This window comes from Gymnoscopelus braueri (assembly GCF_963280865.1).
Source record: "Gymnoscopelus braueri genome assembly, chromosome: 5".
Lineage (NCBI taxonomy): Eukaryota > Metazoa > Chordata > Actinopteri > Myctophiformes > Myctophidae > Gymnoscopelus > Gymnoscopelus braueri.
Window position 1 is genome coordinate 47,396,800 of NC_137606.1, and position 16,325 is coordinate 47,413,124.

The following is a 16,325-nucleotide window of genomic DNA, read 5'->3' on the forward strand; positions in this document are numbered from 1 at the left end:
AACGACAAAATGACGTGAAATTTTCAATGGAAGCCGGTGAAGCCAGTGCCACTCCCACATCATCCCACATCAAATCTGTTATCAAATCCACCTTCTTCCACCTCAAAATCATTTCCAACTTTGGCCATCACTCTCAGACTCTGTTGCTAAGACCCTCATTCATTCATTCATTCATTCAGTCCTGTTGGGGCTCCCCAGCAAAGCCCTGGACAGACTGCAGTATGTGCAGGACTCAGCTGCCAGGGTGCTCACCCGGACCAAGCCTTGGCAGCACATCACCGCCACCCTTCAACACCTACAGTACACTTGACTTCCATATATCACCTACAAACTGCTCCTCCGCACCTATAAAGCTCTCCATGCCCTAGCTCCACGGTACCTGTCGGACCTCACTCGTTGCTCCCACACACAGACGCACGCTTGATGACGTCAGCAATCGTGTTTAGCAACACTTCAGTGGTGACTCGGCGACAGTGTAGCTGACCACACTTTGGTTCCTTTTGTAGCTTCTGTGACTGCTATGGGTGAACGCAGTATAAGAGCTCTTCTATAAATGTTAATACTGCCATGAACACTGACTACTAGATATCTAGATGAACTGCAGAAGTTTCTTTTCTTTTTTTTTGCCACCATCAAAAACACAACACAAACACAGAATAAATAGAAGTTTGCCGCTGTGGTTTCAAGCACAACGTGTTGCATGTGTGTTGTATACACAGATGACTCCTGACGTGACAAAGCACAAAGACTTCAGAGAACGATACACAGTATTATTTTTTTTCACCAAGAAACAGAATCATCAATACAGACGCTATTTCTTGATTTACATTCAGTAAATTCAGGAGACCACAAATAATTCACAAAGAGACAATAAATCCCTCCGCCGCAAAGACCGATCCCATTTGCCAGAGAGCAGACATCATTGTCCTCTTGTATGTATATATATTTTTCCCATAAGGACGAGGTATCTTCTCTTCAGTGCTGCCCTCCACAGGCTAAACGGTGAGTTACACTCAGTTGCGCTCCGGTGTCGCACATCCAGGTACAAATCAGGTTTTTAACAGTGAAGGATCTTAATGAAAGCCTTCCTGAACTCAACGTTGAAGGTAGTGTATATGATGGGATTCACGGCACTATTTACGTAGCCCAGCCATGTAAAAGCATTATACATCTCAGCAGGAAGCTTGCATGTGGTGCAGTGGGTGTTCAAGATATGTGTAATGAAAAATGGCAGCCAACATATGATGAAAACACCTGCAGATATAAAGGAGAAATAGAATTGTTAGAAGAAAAACAGACAGATAAGTAAATACTGTACATACGGTACATACAGACATACTGCACATACAAAGGTTCACAACTACAATCGGATTGTGTAAGGTTGAGGTTCGTAGTTCGTAGTAGGTGAATTATTCAGATTCATTACATTTCAATTTGGATTAATTGCTGTTGTTCTGTGCAAGAGTTTTTCACAGAGTGCCCTAAACAGATTTACATAAGGGCAAAAATGACCAGCTCATGATGAACAATTCATAATATTATTCCATCATATGAAACGATGTACAAAAACGAATTTCACCCACTTTTTTACCTTGTAAACCTGTGATGTGACAATAAACCTGATTCTGATTCTGATTCTATTATAATGTGCAACACTCTCACACTCTCACTCCCCAAACGGCCTATAATGACTTGGGACAAATGTGACGAAACGTCAAATGTTTTACTGGAAGGGGGTACCCTGGGGTCATCTGGTGCCGTCCCGGGCACTTCCGCACTGCACGAATGCCGGAAGTGCCGTTCTCAAACGTCTAAAAACAGTTAAAACGACGGAGGCGCACTTGAGCTAGCCTCGCGTAGCCAGACTATATCACTGCGTGGATATGAGTCTGGTGCCTCTATGAGGACGTTTTTTTCCCAAGGGGGCGGGATCAAAACAATGGCTCTGTACGCAATTGGTTAGACCTACAACCAACTACCAATCACAGTCTCCCATATTTTAATACTGGGCCCTGATTGGTTACCCACGTCTTCTGGAGCAGGAAATGGATTCTCTATGGAGCGGTGCCAGACCCAAATTGCAGAGTGCAATTTTTTTTTGCACTCGCAGATTTGTCTGGTCCCAGGCTACACCTGAGCCATGAGAGGCACCGCCAAGTGAGCCGATAGGCAAGTGAGTCGCCGAGTCCGCTTCAGCCGACTCAGTGCCGTTCGAGGTATGTCCCGATAGGGAGCGAACCGTAACTCATATCCCCCCTAGTCAACATGTGCTGTCGCGGGTACCCCCTTCCAGTCAAACGTTTGACGTTTGGTCAAATCCGTCCCAAGCCGGCACCCGCTTTCCGTCTTGGGAGTGAGAATGCGTTGCATGAAGCTAGCGAAGCAGACTGACCGAGGACGATGGCTAACATCTGCGTGGCCTTCTTCTCCTTCTGCTGGGAGATCTTCCTCTTGCTCATGGTCTTGACAGACGTCTGCGTCTTGCCGTTGCCCAGGGCGTGCGTCTGGGAGGCTTTGACCACGACGGGCACCGGGTCCGGCGCCGTCTCCTCCTTGGGCTTGTCTCCGTTACTTTCCAGCTGGGTGTGGGTGTGACCGTCCTCGCCGGGCGGGGTTGGGGAATTAGAGGTGGGGCTGGCGTTGGGGGGCTTGGTGGGGATCAGATGCTGGTGGCTGGTAGCCGGGGTCTCTCCTTCAGCACACTGTGGCTGCTGCTGCTGCTGCTGCTGCTGCTGCTGCTGCTGCTGCTGCTTCTGGCTGGAGCCACTGTTGTTCATCTCATCCACTTCCACCTCCTCCCCTTCATTGGCTACCTCTTTAATAAATATCTGAGGAATAGGAAACACATACAGCGTTGCTGTCGGGCAGAAACCTCTTATCTTCTTAATTTTTTGTGATGAATGCCCTACTGTACTTCATCATACTACAGCGTCACACAAAAAGCATCAACAGTACAGTAGCAGAGTACAGAGCTTGTGGATCTGCTACTTTTGCAATTTTTTAAATTTGAATCCTGAAAAGTAACAGTTTTGGACATATGAGGTTTCCACCTGACAGAGACGACATCATATCAGAGCTCTGACTAAACTGCAAGATCATACATTCTCTAATCTACACATTAGTTGACACACTTTGTTGCTTATTACTAATTAGTACCCTTGTATTATAACACGTATTATTACCATATACCTTTGTCATTATATAATATTATGCTGGACATTGTTGTGTGACACATCGACATTTCTCAGCACATATGAAATACATGTGCTAGATAAAACCTCTGACAAACACAAGTATGATGTATTTTCATGGCTATTTGTCAGATCAGTATTGTGACATTTAGACTAAACAGGCATGATCATGCCTTGATCTATGATGGCCGTGCTCATTTCAGCAGAAAAGCAGCTTAAAAAAAGGGGTGGGTGGGGAAGAGAAAAATGTGTTTTCTGTGAAAAATGGACATAGAATTCAAGGTGACATACGGTGCCCTGTTAAATATTTCACAGGGAGAACAGAGTTCTTTCCCAAGTTAACCACTTAAGGCCTAAGATAGCGTTGCACAGAAGAAAAGCCTAATTTGTGAGTTTAAAAGTAAAAAAAGAGTTTGTGACTTTTTAAAATAAACTAGACCGGTGCCCGTTGGGTACCAGTCTACTGGGGAACGATGCAAGTTGGGAACGATGCAAATAGGGAATGCATGCCCCACCCTGTTATGCAATAGCCATTATACCCATATGCCTGTCTGTGTCCCCTTTGCGCCCATATATGGAGATCTCTGTATCTGTCTGTCTGCCTGTGTTCCTTTTATGCCCATAATGGAGATCTCTATGTTTGTCTGTCCTTGTCCCTTTTATGCCCATATATGGAGATCCCTGCTGTTATCAGTATTGGAATATAATGGCCATATACTGCATTGTTGGTGGTTCTGGAAGGTCCTTGTGCAGTGGGTAAACATCTGTGGAAAATGTCTGAAGAGCGCAAACTGACTGTGGAAAGTGAACTGACTAAGTAATCAAATAGCAGGTGTGGGGAATTCGACAGGTGTGGGAATTTGGCAAATCAAGCTTAGGCTGAGGTTGCCATGGCAATCAATTGGCTCTTTTGGGCCACGGGCAAAGCCTTTTCTGGCGGTTCTGGACAACCGCCTATCCGACCGACTCAACACCGGGAACTGCACTCCCTCGGGTCGTCTGCGACACGTGTGTCAAATTTGAAGTCTGTCGGTCGAACGGTTCTCGAGATACGTGGATTACAGACGTACGTACAGAGATTCAGTGCATTTATTGTAAGAATATGTAAATAAATAAATGCAAGTCTTGAAATAAATCACATAATGCCCAAAATACTTGCACGCAGTGGAAAGCATCTATAGTGCAAAACAGGGACACCGGGTTAAAAGAGGTTAACCAATAACCTCTGTTCAGAAAATAAAAAAAATAAAGGAGAAAAACGCACCACTTTCTTCTTGTTGACAGGAAAGCTGCCGTTAGATTTGCCAATCATGGTGCAGAGCCTCACCTCCTCTGGATGAGTGCACTTATCCTGCAATGGAAGAACAAAGAAGCCATGAACACAGCACAGTGTCAAAACACACAGCTGTCAAAACTATACCATGTCAAATGAAACTACACAATGCACTCAGCTTTGTCCTCAGTGTGTGTGTGTGTGTGTGTGTGTGTGTGTGTGTGTGTGTGTGTGTGTGTGTGTGTGTGTGTGTGTGTGTGTGTGTGTGTGTGTGTGTGTGTGTGTGTGTGTGTGTGTGTGTGTGCGTGTGCAGAGCATTGTCTAAATTCCTGCACTCTGGCGCACTCTGCCGGCTGCAAATAGGCAGTGCACGCACGTGAGTCACATGGGGGCGCGAGGCAATGACAGTGTGAGTCACATGGGGGCGCGAGCCAATGAGAGCGTGAACACAGAGACGCAGACACACACACACACACACAACCCAAGCACAGTGACATAGTAAGCTCCACTTGGTCGGAGGCGCGGCTTCCTTCCGCGTTCGCAACAATAACTGCATTGGATGCATTGGAACTTGGAACTTCCTGAAATACATGGACATTCCTTCATAATTTCCAAGTCATTTGTAGTTTTGCATAGAAAAAACAGAGCCAACCAGGTGCTCAACAGAGATAAAAATAAAAAAAAATAGTGGTGCTTCTAGGACAAACAGGAACATTCACTCTTGTTGAAGTTATTTATTTATTGACATCCTCTCCTGCCGGATCCTTTCTTCTTTCGTCATTTGTAGTTTTGTTTTTCACCTTGCTTTAAGCTGTACAGTATTTTGTACCCAATTGCACTCACTCTGTCTCACTCTATAAACTCTCTCTCTCGCTGACACACACACGCACACGCGCACGCACACGCACACGCACACGCACACACACACACACACACACATTAATATGAGTAATGCGGTGTGCTGATTGAAGGGCACTACTTGGGTTTCCTGTGCTGAGCAAAATGATATTTTTCCCTGTCAAATAAATCAATAATCACAAAAGCAGAAAAGGTCATTTGAGGCACGTGAAGATTACTGTATACTGTTGGGTTACCGCCAGCTTCCCACACACACACACACACACACACACAGAGCTGCTGCTCCACTGAACGTGACACAATCCTAACGGGTTCCGTTCCGTGAGGTTAGTACATTTAAATAATGTGTGTGTATGCACTCTTGTTATGCCTGTGGCATAATTGAGTGCGTGCCTTTTTACTCCCTTCCACTGTATACTGTACGACTGGGGATTTCAACTTAGCTGGTGTCTCGCACCCGAAAATAGCTGATCTACAAGCTCACGACGTGTTGGCTATTTTCGGCACGAGACACGATGCGCAACCAAATACAAATCAGGCTTTATGCGTTGTGTTTCTCTTAGGAAAGCAATCATTGTTCCCTGTGTACACTGTTGTGTTACAGTATGTGACCCATGGTGCCTGCTCAGAAATCCATTCAGCATAACTTGTTTGAAGAAATCAATTTAAATTCTCATGCATGTTTGTTTAAAGGAAAATAAATTGTTCTCAAAGGGCAACAGAGTATTGTTTTGATGCATAAATGCCTATTTCGTGCTGCTGAATCCAAACAAACAATTTCCCTTACTACTTAACTGCATACAATACTTACTGTATACATTAAACATCCTACATGTTTCAAAAAGTGCTTGAAAGTACAAAGATCTAAATGGGGTCCAATGTAGTTTCACACAGGCACACGCAGGCACACACACACACACACACACACACACACACACACACACACACACACACACACACACACACTAACCCAAGTATGCAAGTATGTAAGTACGCATGCAACACGCAATCACGCATGCCCACACGCACAAGTTTGAGAGTATATTATTTGTATCACTAGCTTTTCAAAGTATAGTGATACTATAACTGTTACAGTTGTTCCCTTTTCCAGAAGGTGGCATATAAACATTTGCTGTTCTGGGTCAGTTTCCTCACAGTTATGCACAGAGCCTGTTATTCTCAATGACATTCATGAGTCGGATGCAAAGGAATTTCATTCAGCCGCAAAACCTTGTGTATAGTTTTAATGACGATATAATGTTAACCTTGAGTCTTGGAGGGGACTTTAACCCATTCAATCCGGGAACGCATCTGTGTCACTTTTGATTTCTTTGGCTATTAAAAAATAGCAGATCCACAAGCTTAGATTTTTGAAAGAAATCGCGAAAATGTGTGCAAATCTTTAAATACATATTTTTTTAAAGCGAACATTTGTAACTCAAATCTTTGCTTCTTCCTCCTGGATCATTCCCGGAATGAATGGGTTAAAAGTGTGTTAATCTTACAATAGAGCACACAGCGTGGTCTCTCACCTTCAGCGCAGCTGCAATGTCATGGTCGGCGGGCTGACAGGCGCGCTGCTTGGGCTTGGTGTTGACCCTTTTCCGCCGCTTCCTCAGAACAACGTAGATCTGCACGTACACCAGCAGCGTGACGATGAAGGGAACGTAGAAGGACACAATAGACGAGTACACCACGAAGGCCGGGTTGGCGATCACACACATAGAGTCGTCACGAGTGGCTGTGTACAGAAGGCAAAAACAAAGGTGATGAATTGCACCCAGATCACTATCAGATACATATGACAGTTTGTACGCTGCAGTTTACCACTTGCCGATTCATTTATCCGATATTTTTTTCCACCGCCGCCATCCTGTCAGCATAATCACACAAAAAAAAACACGTATTGATATCGTCGCTGTCGGGTGGTATCCTTGCATATCTTTTCAGGAAATGCAAAACAATAACCTGTGTTCCAATGGATCCAGGGCAGTTATTTTAGTCACAAGCTGTTGTTTCCTTGGTTAAATGTTTATATAGCCGTAGACAGACGTAACCATTTTAATTACCACTATTTTGGACAGATACTGTAGCAGAATTAAACAGAGTGAGGGAGTTTTAATCTGTCAGGTTTGGCCCCCCGCTTGGTCTTCTCCTACGCACCTTTCGCCTTGTAGGCGTGCGAAAGACTTGCTTTTAACACATTCACTGCCAGGAATTCATTCATTCATTCATCCGCCACAGCCAGCGTTTTTACTAATCTTTCGAGACCCACAGAAATGTTTTTTCAAAGAAGATGAAAACATCAGATGTCTGGGGGTAAAGACGAGGGTCTGTTCTTTCATCCGGAAACAACAATTTGTAACCGCGATCTTCCGTTCTTTAGTTATCGGCAGTTGAATATGGCTTGTTTTCACCAAAAACGCAATCTAGGAAAAGAAATCTTAGATCATTTTTTATTTTTAAAAATCTGATAACGTTAGACCGGACGGGCTAGAATTGGTTTAGATCACGTGATTTCCGGGTGTATTCTTCTTCAGGAGTCCTGGGATCAGTCACAGGTTGCGGAAGAGCGCCCTCTATCATAATCACTGAAAACAACAAATGACATCTATCGAAGTCAATGGCAGTCAAGTGTTGGATTTGAAATGACTTCTACAGACGTCAATGGCCGTCAATGTATTAATTGACACATACTGTAGGAAAAAAGCACTTAAGAAATCTTAAAATAGCATATCTACAAGCTCACAACGTGTCACATTGCAACGTGTTGTGACTGTCATAATTATGACAAAGTATATAAATGGCATTAATTTACGCAAAACCATGCAAAAGGGAGATACAAGGTTTCTGCTTGGCATAAATGCATGAGGTAGCTGAATGTATAGTGGAGGGGTCTTCAACGTTTTTCAGGCCAAGGACCCCTTAGCTGAGAGAGAGATCAAACAGGAACCCCCCACTACATATTGGATTCATGTTAAATGTGTGTTTTCAGACATTTAACCACTTATTCTTAAACCCTCAATACTTTTAAACTTGACCTTTGGCTTGGTACTTGGTCAGCTCTTTTTTCACTGCACACCAAACCTCTTTGCCGAAAATAGCAGATCTACAAGCTACAAGTCTGCGACGCATTGTGAGCTTGTAGATCCGCTATGTTTGGTTAATGTTCCCCCCAGAATAGGGATGCGAGGGTTCAGGTGGTTAATGCAATTTCTTTTCTTTTTTCAAGTCCCCATCACACAAAGATTTGGCTGACCCCCTGCAGTATCTCTGAGGACCCCCTAGGGGTCCCGGACCCCCTGTTGAAGACCCCTGGTATAGTGGAGTGCATATGTGCTCTGTCTGTACCTGTGTTATTCAGACCAAACAGCAGAGGACACGATATGGCAAACGACAGCACCCACACCACAGATATCATCACCGTGACTCGTCTCCTGGAGCTGTAGCGAGTGTTGTACAGCATCGGCATGGCAACTGCTGTATAGCTGTACGGAGAAAGAAAAAAAGAAAAAACGTTAAAAAAAAGTTATGACTATCTATTTATACTAATGGCCTTCATTCACTGTGAAATAATATGCCCCACCAGAAATCCTCCATGAATTCAAGGCACGAGCAATTGATAGAAATGGAAGTTATTTTCGAGTGTTCCTTTAAAAACTGCGACGGCGTTGAGTCTATCTTCGTGCTGAACCATTGTGCTGTATGCAGTTTTATTTAAATTTGACCCATAATAAAGAAGGAAACAAATGCATATATCCAGTCAGGATGAGTGCATAAGACAATGTTTATTAAGAAATCCAACAGCATCTCTATCTCTGTATGAGGAGAGGGAAATAAAATATAAAAAAGGAGATGACAATCTATTTATATTAATGACCTTCATTCCCCGTGAAAGAATAAACAGACACAAACAGAAATTCTCAAGGCTAATTGATAGAAAAATAAAAGCCATTTGGGGGTGAAGTGTCCCTTTAAAAACTGCGAAGGCGTTGAAGCTATTGGTGCTGAACTGTATGAACTTGTATTTAAAATCGGACTCCAAATACAGGCAGTCACATGTCCTGGACAAATGCCAAAGGCCCTAAACAGCCCCAAAGGGCAAAAGAGCCCAGAGGACAACTGCTTAGTTCTCCTCACTAGGGCTGCAACTATCCATTATCTTCTTAGCCATTATTCTACTGATTACTTTTTAATCAATAAGCGTGTTCTCGGCCACGACCGCTTTTGAGACGTTCAAGTGGGCCCTGATTGAGAAAAGGTTAGGAACCGCTTAAGTTCTTTACATCATGACCATTAAGTCACTTGCTCCCTTTTCTGTTTTTTTTTCTGCCACTGGTCTCCACTATAAACTTCCCACAAACATCATGCCTGGATTATTGTAATTCTAAAAACATCTCTGGACCGCAACTAGTCCAGAAGCCTGCTGCCAGACTACTGACCAGATCCAGGAGATCATGTCACGTAACCCCCATTCTGGCCTCCTTGCACTGGCACCCAGTCAATTTACGAATCCACTTCTAGGCTCTATGAGGGCTATGCGGCCCTCACACCTATGTCGCCGAGCTCCAGATGGAGCTGAGCGATTTGTTTGCGCCTGATGCCATGCAATCAAGCCTTTGTGAGTTTCGACCCCAAGGCTATGGAACAATCTCCCCTTAGACCTAAGAGCTGTGGCCTCTGTGGACATCTTTAAAAGACTGTTAGAGACTCACCTATTCAAAAATACTTTTACTTAGTTAGCTCTTTGAGATTACAGCTCTTTGTGTTGAGACATGATACAGCGATTGTTTTATTCTGTCTTTTGATTTTGTCTCCGCCGGGCCAAAAGGCATGGCCGAGACTATGTTTCGCACCCCGTCAATCCGTCCGTCCGTCCGTCCGTCCGTCCATGTGTGTGTGTGTCCGTGTGTCCGTCTGTGAACAGCTAATCTCCGGCACCGTTGGCTGGTTCGCAGCAAAACTGTGCACACATACTCCCTGGATGCAGAACATCTGCACCAAATTGTTCACATGGGCCTGTTATAGTGCCACCAGGAAGCCGATTTTTTTTAAACTTTTTTTTTTACAGTACACCTACAGGCCGTTTCGCTTTTATCCATGCACTGCCACGTACTGTAGTTTCATTCCAAATGTTCTACCCGACCTGAACTTTACCAAACAATCTCTCAAGAACAGATCATGTGATCTTGTGCTGAATGTCCACATGAGTTTTATCCCCTCTTAACACCTCAAAGAAGAATACATTATTTAATATTTGGCTTTTGTCAAGAGCATATTACCGTAATCTCGCTCCACCCTCATCTCTCTCTCTCTCTCTCCTCTCGCACGCCACTCACTCACTCACGCACGCACGCACACGCACGCACACACACACACCTGAAATCCCCCCAAATCATTTCCCAAAGCATTACAAAAAAATCTTTAGCTAATATGTCTGGATTGTGGTGCTGTGTCAAAGGGATTGGGACTGCAGCACTCATTCTTTTAGGATGAACCAACGCCTATTCTTCTGCCTCCACATACGTCATGTCCTAGTATGAGCGAATAGGGGAAGGGGATCAACGTCACGTGAGTCCTTTATTTGACTCAGAGAAGGCCTTCTCCGGGTTATTGCTTATTGTTCAAAAAACAGGGTTTTCAGTCAGTTCCATATATGGGCAGAAAAGGGACAATGACTGACAGATACAGAGATCTCGGATCGGCGGTGCGATGTAGGTGTGAGAACCAGAACCTCTATAGTTAAATACCACTGCAAAACGTTATGTTCTAGTGACATGGTGACATTCATTTAATTTAAAATGAAAAGCAACACAAAGCTCTGCAATTAAAGGCCACAAGATGGCTAGACATGTTGTATTACAGCCTAATATAAAATGATCAAAACAGATCACTAGCTGTAATGATAGCTAATGATCTAACCATGATGACGCAGTGGCTTTGGTGTCTCCAGGGACAGTATAGGCCAACTTTTCTTTTGTCGCACTGTCACTTTATAATGAGGCAATGAGCTCAGGGAAATGAAGTGGAAATGAACTGTCAAACTGTTTTGTTTATCAATTATCTAACCGGGTAAGGACAATTTACTGTGTGTGTGTGTGTGTGTGTGTGTGTGTGTGTGTGTGTGTGTGTGTGTGTGTGTGTGTGTGTGTGTGTGTGTGTCACGGTCTGAGTCAGGGCAGGATTGTAGGACCCAAGTGCAGGAGAGACAGAGGCCAACAGGTCAGATTAAAGGTGTTTAATAACTCAAGGTAGGTATGCAAACAGGAACTGAAACCAGGTTCACACTACACGCAACAAAATACAATGAACAAGCAGGGACAAACACAGGGCTTAAATAGACAGGGAAATAATAAGACACAGGTGAACTCAACAGACAACACTGGGATAGGCTGAGGGACTAAGAGGACACAGGAGGAGAACATGACTAATCAACAGGGAGGTGAGACAAGACAGGTAACAATAACTAAGCAGAACAGGAAACAAGACTACAAAATAAGGTACAGAACAAAAGCAGGGCAACAACAACAGAGTAACAGAATAACAAGACTAGAATATAGCTGCAAGCAGCAATAAGCGGTTTCAAGGGATAAGGCAGAGGCAGGAAGAGGCAGGCAGAGAGAGAGAGAGCGAGCGAGCGAGAGAGCGAGAGAGAGGCAGTTAGAGAGAGAGGGAGGGAGGGAGAGAGAGAGAGAGAGAGAGAGAGAGAGAGAGAGAGAGAGAGAGAGAGAGAGAGAGAGAGAGAGAAAGAGAGGCAGTGAGAGAGAGGAGAGGCAGTGAGAGAGAGAGAGAGAGAGAGAGAGAGGCAGTGAGAGGCAGTGACAGAGAGAGAGAGAGAGAGAGAGAGAGAGAGAGAGAGAGGCAGTTAGAGAGGCAGTTAGAGAGAGAGAGAGAGAGAGAGAGAGAGAGAGAGAGAGAGAGAGAAAGTGAACATGCATTAATTAACAAAGTCATGATTTTTGTTCAGTAAATTATATTTGGACTGGTTAAATTGGGGTTTGAACCAGGGACCTATAGACTTGCGGCTAGACAGTGTAAAGGATAAGGATAATTCCTTTAACTGGTCCGTTCATGAAAGTCCTTGCGGTCTTGTTTCCAATGAGGGCCTGTGAGTAATTAAGAGTCTTGCTCAAGGACAAATTTCATTTCATCGTCACATGCTGGCCCGGCATGGAATCGTACCTGGGGCAACCAGGGCCTCTGGCTCCCTAGGCGGGCTCACTAACCACTCAGCTATGGCCGTGGTACTGACTGAGCCATTGGATAGACAGAATTGGATTTCATGTGTGGTAAGTTATCATACAGCATGGGTTGCTTACAAGCTCATAACGCGTCACATTGTAGATCGGCTGTATGTGGTTACTATAGGTGTTGTATTAATAATTACATCTGCAAAGTAACAAGTAACTAAAGCTGTCATCTGCTGTAATTGTAGTAGAGTAGAAGTAACAAAAATGGAAAGTAAAGTAAAAGTACCTAAAAATGTTACTGTGCATTGTAAGCACTGGTATTGGTACTTGAGTAAATGTACTTTTCACCACCATTGAGGAGCCAATAACTGACAGGCTAGGTATCACCAGGTGCACTGATTGCTAGAGTGCAGAGGAACATGGGTTGATATTAATGGTCTTAACTCAAAATGTATATATCACACAGCTTAGATTTTTTGATTAAATCAGAGAGTGATGTAAAAAAATGTAAAAGTTGCACGTTCATCAAATGTCAATGTATGAAGTTTCTTATGTCTGGGTAGCTCAGTTGGAAGAGCTCTTGACTCTGAACCGCAAGGTCATGGGATCGAATCCTAGCAAAAGCAACACAGCATATGTGTAATCTGGTTCCCTGGTTTATAGAGCATTGTTACAGGTATAGACTAATTTGTTTGTTAATGTTGCTACCCTTCAAATGGCCATGGCCAATAACGTGGCATTGGTCACTTAAAGTTAAATATTTGAGAAACTATACATTATTTCAAAGAAAAAGCCACCAGGCCACTAATGAGTTGTGACAGGTGTGATTGGTGATGAGTGAGAGCAGGTGAGAGGGGTGGAAGAATTCCAAATGATCACCTCAACACATTGTTGGGGACAGGGATCGAACAAGCGACCTATGGACTCACAGGCTGCCTCTCTTCTCATTGAGCTAGAGATATGGCGTCCCTAGTGGTGTCGTATGTATAGTCGTATGTATAGTTTTTTCCGTCTGTTATGAACCAAGCCTCTGTTTCGCTAACTACTCTAGATCACTGGTTCACAAAACATTTACCAATAAAAAAAAAATGTTGTCTCCTCGGAATGGAAAATAGTGAAAATAGTCAATCTACAAGCTCACAACGCGTTGCTATCTGAAAAGTTGTGAGATTGTAGATCGGCTATTTTCACAAGAAAATATGTCATACATAAAAAACAACTACTCTCAAAAAAGTATTTCATGTTATTTAAAAAAAAAAAGAATTAACAGGGTCATGTTTTGTACAATGCAATTTAAATGTAAACTGTAATGAGTGGGATTTGAACCGGGGATCTTTGAAACATGAGGCTATTCTTTATTGATTGAGCTATTCAATCCACCGCCTCAGACAGTGAGAAAGGAGAATCCAACAAAACAAAACAAAAGGGCGAATGAAGTACATCATACATTGAAAATAACTACTTTCAAATAAGCATTTCACGTTATCTTTAACAATTGCACATGTATTCATTGATACAGTCATGTTGTGTGCAATTATAATGAAGTCTACATGAGGTGGGATTCGAATCGGCGACCCTGTGGTCTCAAGGCAGATGATTAAGCGATCAAGCCATTGGACCAACAGACCTGAACTGGTGAAAAAGGTGCTGACACATTTGACACAGTTTCACGCAAATTGCTCAGAAATCCTGGGTTTAAATGTATTTCAAACTGCTCAATATGGCGTAAAATCTAAGGGTGGAGCTTACTGGTCAAAGTGATAGATATGTTCCTCATGAGTCAAGGCACATGTGTAAGCAAGTTTCACGGCTGTCGGCCAAACGAGGCATGACTTTTGCCTGTTTAAAGTTTGCATTTAAAAAAAATTGCTATAGCGCCCCCCTTTGACCAATTGGAGTAATAATAATAATAATAATAATAAACTTTATTTGTATAGCACCTTTCATGACATGAAATGCAGCTCAAAGTGCTTTACAGAGCAAGAATACAATTACAGTTAGAACCAATTTAACAATAAAGCAAACAAAAATAAAATAAAATAAAATAAAAGCAAAGGCAAAAGCAAAGGCATAAAACAACATTAAAATAGGGAATACAGTGAGGAATTAAAAATCAACCAAAGAATCAGCTAAAAGCAAGAGTGAAGTAATAGGTCTTGAGCTGTGCTTTAAAGCTATCGACAGAGGCTGCCTGTCTTAGGTGTAATGGGAGTTTATTCCACACTGTCGGTCCGTAAAAGCAGAGATTGGTTTCAGTGATACTTGGAATGACCCTCTACATTATTGCAAATTTTCAAACAAATGTGAGTCTGCATGAACGTGTTAGGGGCAGACGAATAATTGTCATAAAACTGCAATATTAATTGGCTCATAAAAGCTTAATGTTTTCACTTAGAAAAAATCCAAACCATGTTTTTGTCGGCATAGGTCCAAAGTACATGTGTAGACAGTTTCGTGCAGATTGCTCAAAAATCCCAGGAGGAGATAGATATTTACTGTTTTTCATATAATTCAAAATGGTGGGAGATCAAAAGGTCAGAATGTGAAAGTTGTTCAGCATGAGGAGACGCATGTGTGTATCATGGCTGTAGGTCAAACAGGGCATGAGTTGTACCTGTTCAAAGTTGGCATTTTTCAATTGATTGCTACAGCGCCACCCTTTGGCCGATGGTTTTGAGTTTCGGGTCTTCGTTTGGCATAGCCCTCTACCATATTGCGTTTCGTAAAAAGCGACCACACGGTTAGGCCAGAACCCAGAACTGAAAAAACGGCGGAAGAACGCCTACAATCTCAATAAGGCTTCAAGCCTGATAGGCCTCGAAACCTTAATAAAGAACAGAACAAAGGCCTAATAAGTCCAAGACCTTATAAGGGCAGGAAGGTCTAAATAATAAAGTCAGAGTCCGCGGCCCGAGGAGCGGACCGTGACAGGCCTAAGGAACAGGCCTAAAGTGTCCACGACCATATAAGGGCAATGAGTCCACGGCCCGCGGAGCGGACCGTGACAGTGTGTGTGTGCGTGTGTGTGTGCGTGCGTGCGTGCGTGTGTTAAATGTTTTTGTCCTAATTGTTTTAATGGTCATTAGGTATATTTTGGTTAATTTCTTGGTATGAGTGTCATGTGCTGTACTGTTCCCCGCTGATACGTTTTAATTGTGTTGCGTGTAATGTGTGAAATTTGTAATTATACGTTCCAATATGTGTTCAATGCCAAAAAAATATAATTTGTTAATCACAATTATTTGTATGACAATTAATCAACATGTCATGACCGTGACAGCACATACAATACAATGGGACACTGTTTATACACCGTTTTCTAAATGTCTCGTTAGAATTTCAGAGTTGCAATTACTGTAAGATTATGATGTGTGATGATTATGCGTGGTGTGACTTATCCCCAACCTCAGCCCACAGCTCTGTACACTTGCGGCATGTTTTGTTTTGTTTTGTGTTTGCATTGGACATTTACACATGAGCTGTGAATGTTTGCACTGTGAATTCATACATAAATAAATTACTGTAAGGTACACAGCTGTAGCTGTGAGCTTTTCTTCCTTCTTAAACACATATTTGGTATTCTAAAGGCATTTAATAAAAGCCATATCATAGAAAAATGAGCTTAAAGGGACACCTTGACATTTTGAGTTTGAGTTTATAGTGTACAAATACTGTATAAACCCCCCCATAGTGATATATGTATGGCAAAAATAAATAACCAACTATTTTTTAAAATGTCAATGTATCCTTTGAGAGTAGAAAATCCCCCCCCCCGGCTCTGTTTGGCTTTGCTGGACAATTATTGTTGGTTGT

At 42.9% G+C, this 16,325-nt stretch overlaps 1 protein-coding gene across 1 annotated transcript in view; it reads right to left on the reverse strand.

Annotated features, from left to right (window-relative positions):
• Window positions 1-452: 452 nt before the first annotated feature.
• The window catches only part of drd2a (dopamine receptor D2a), a 103,490-nt gene continuing 87,617 nt past the window's right edge, over window positions 453-16,325 (reverse strand). Inside the window, exons 4-8 of the mRNA XM_080428675.1 lie at window positions 8,674-8,810; window positions 6,855-7,063; window positions 4,456-4,542; window positions 2,393-2,828; window positions 453-1,254 (exon numbers count right to left, since the gene is read on the reverse strand). Of these exons, the coding sequence (XP_080284801.1) occupies window positions 1,058-1,254; window positions 2,393-2,828; window positions 4,456-4,542; window positions 6,855-7,063; window positions 8,674-8,810 (1,066 nt within the window). The 3' untranslated portion in view covers window positions 453-1,057. The remainder of the gene's footprint in view (window positions 1,255-2,392; window positions 2,829-4,455; window positions 4,543-6,854; window positions 7,064-8,673; window positions 8,811-16,325) is intronic.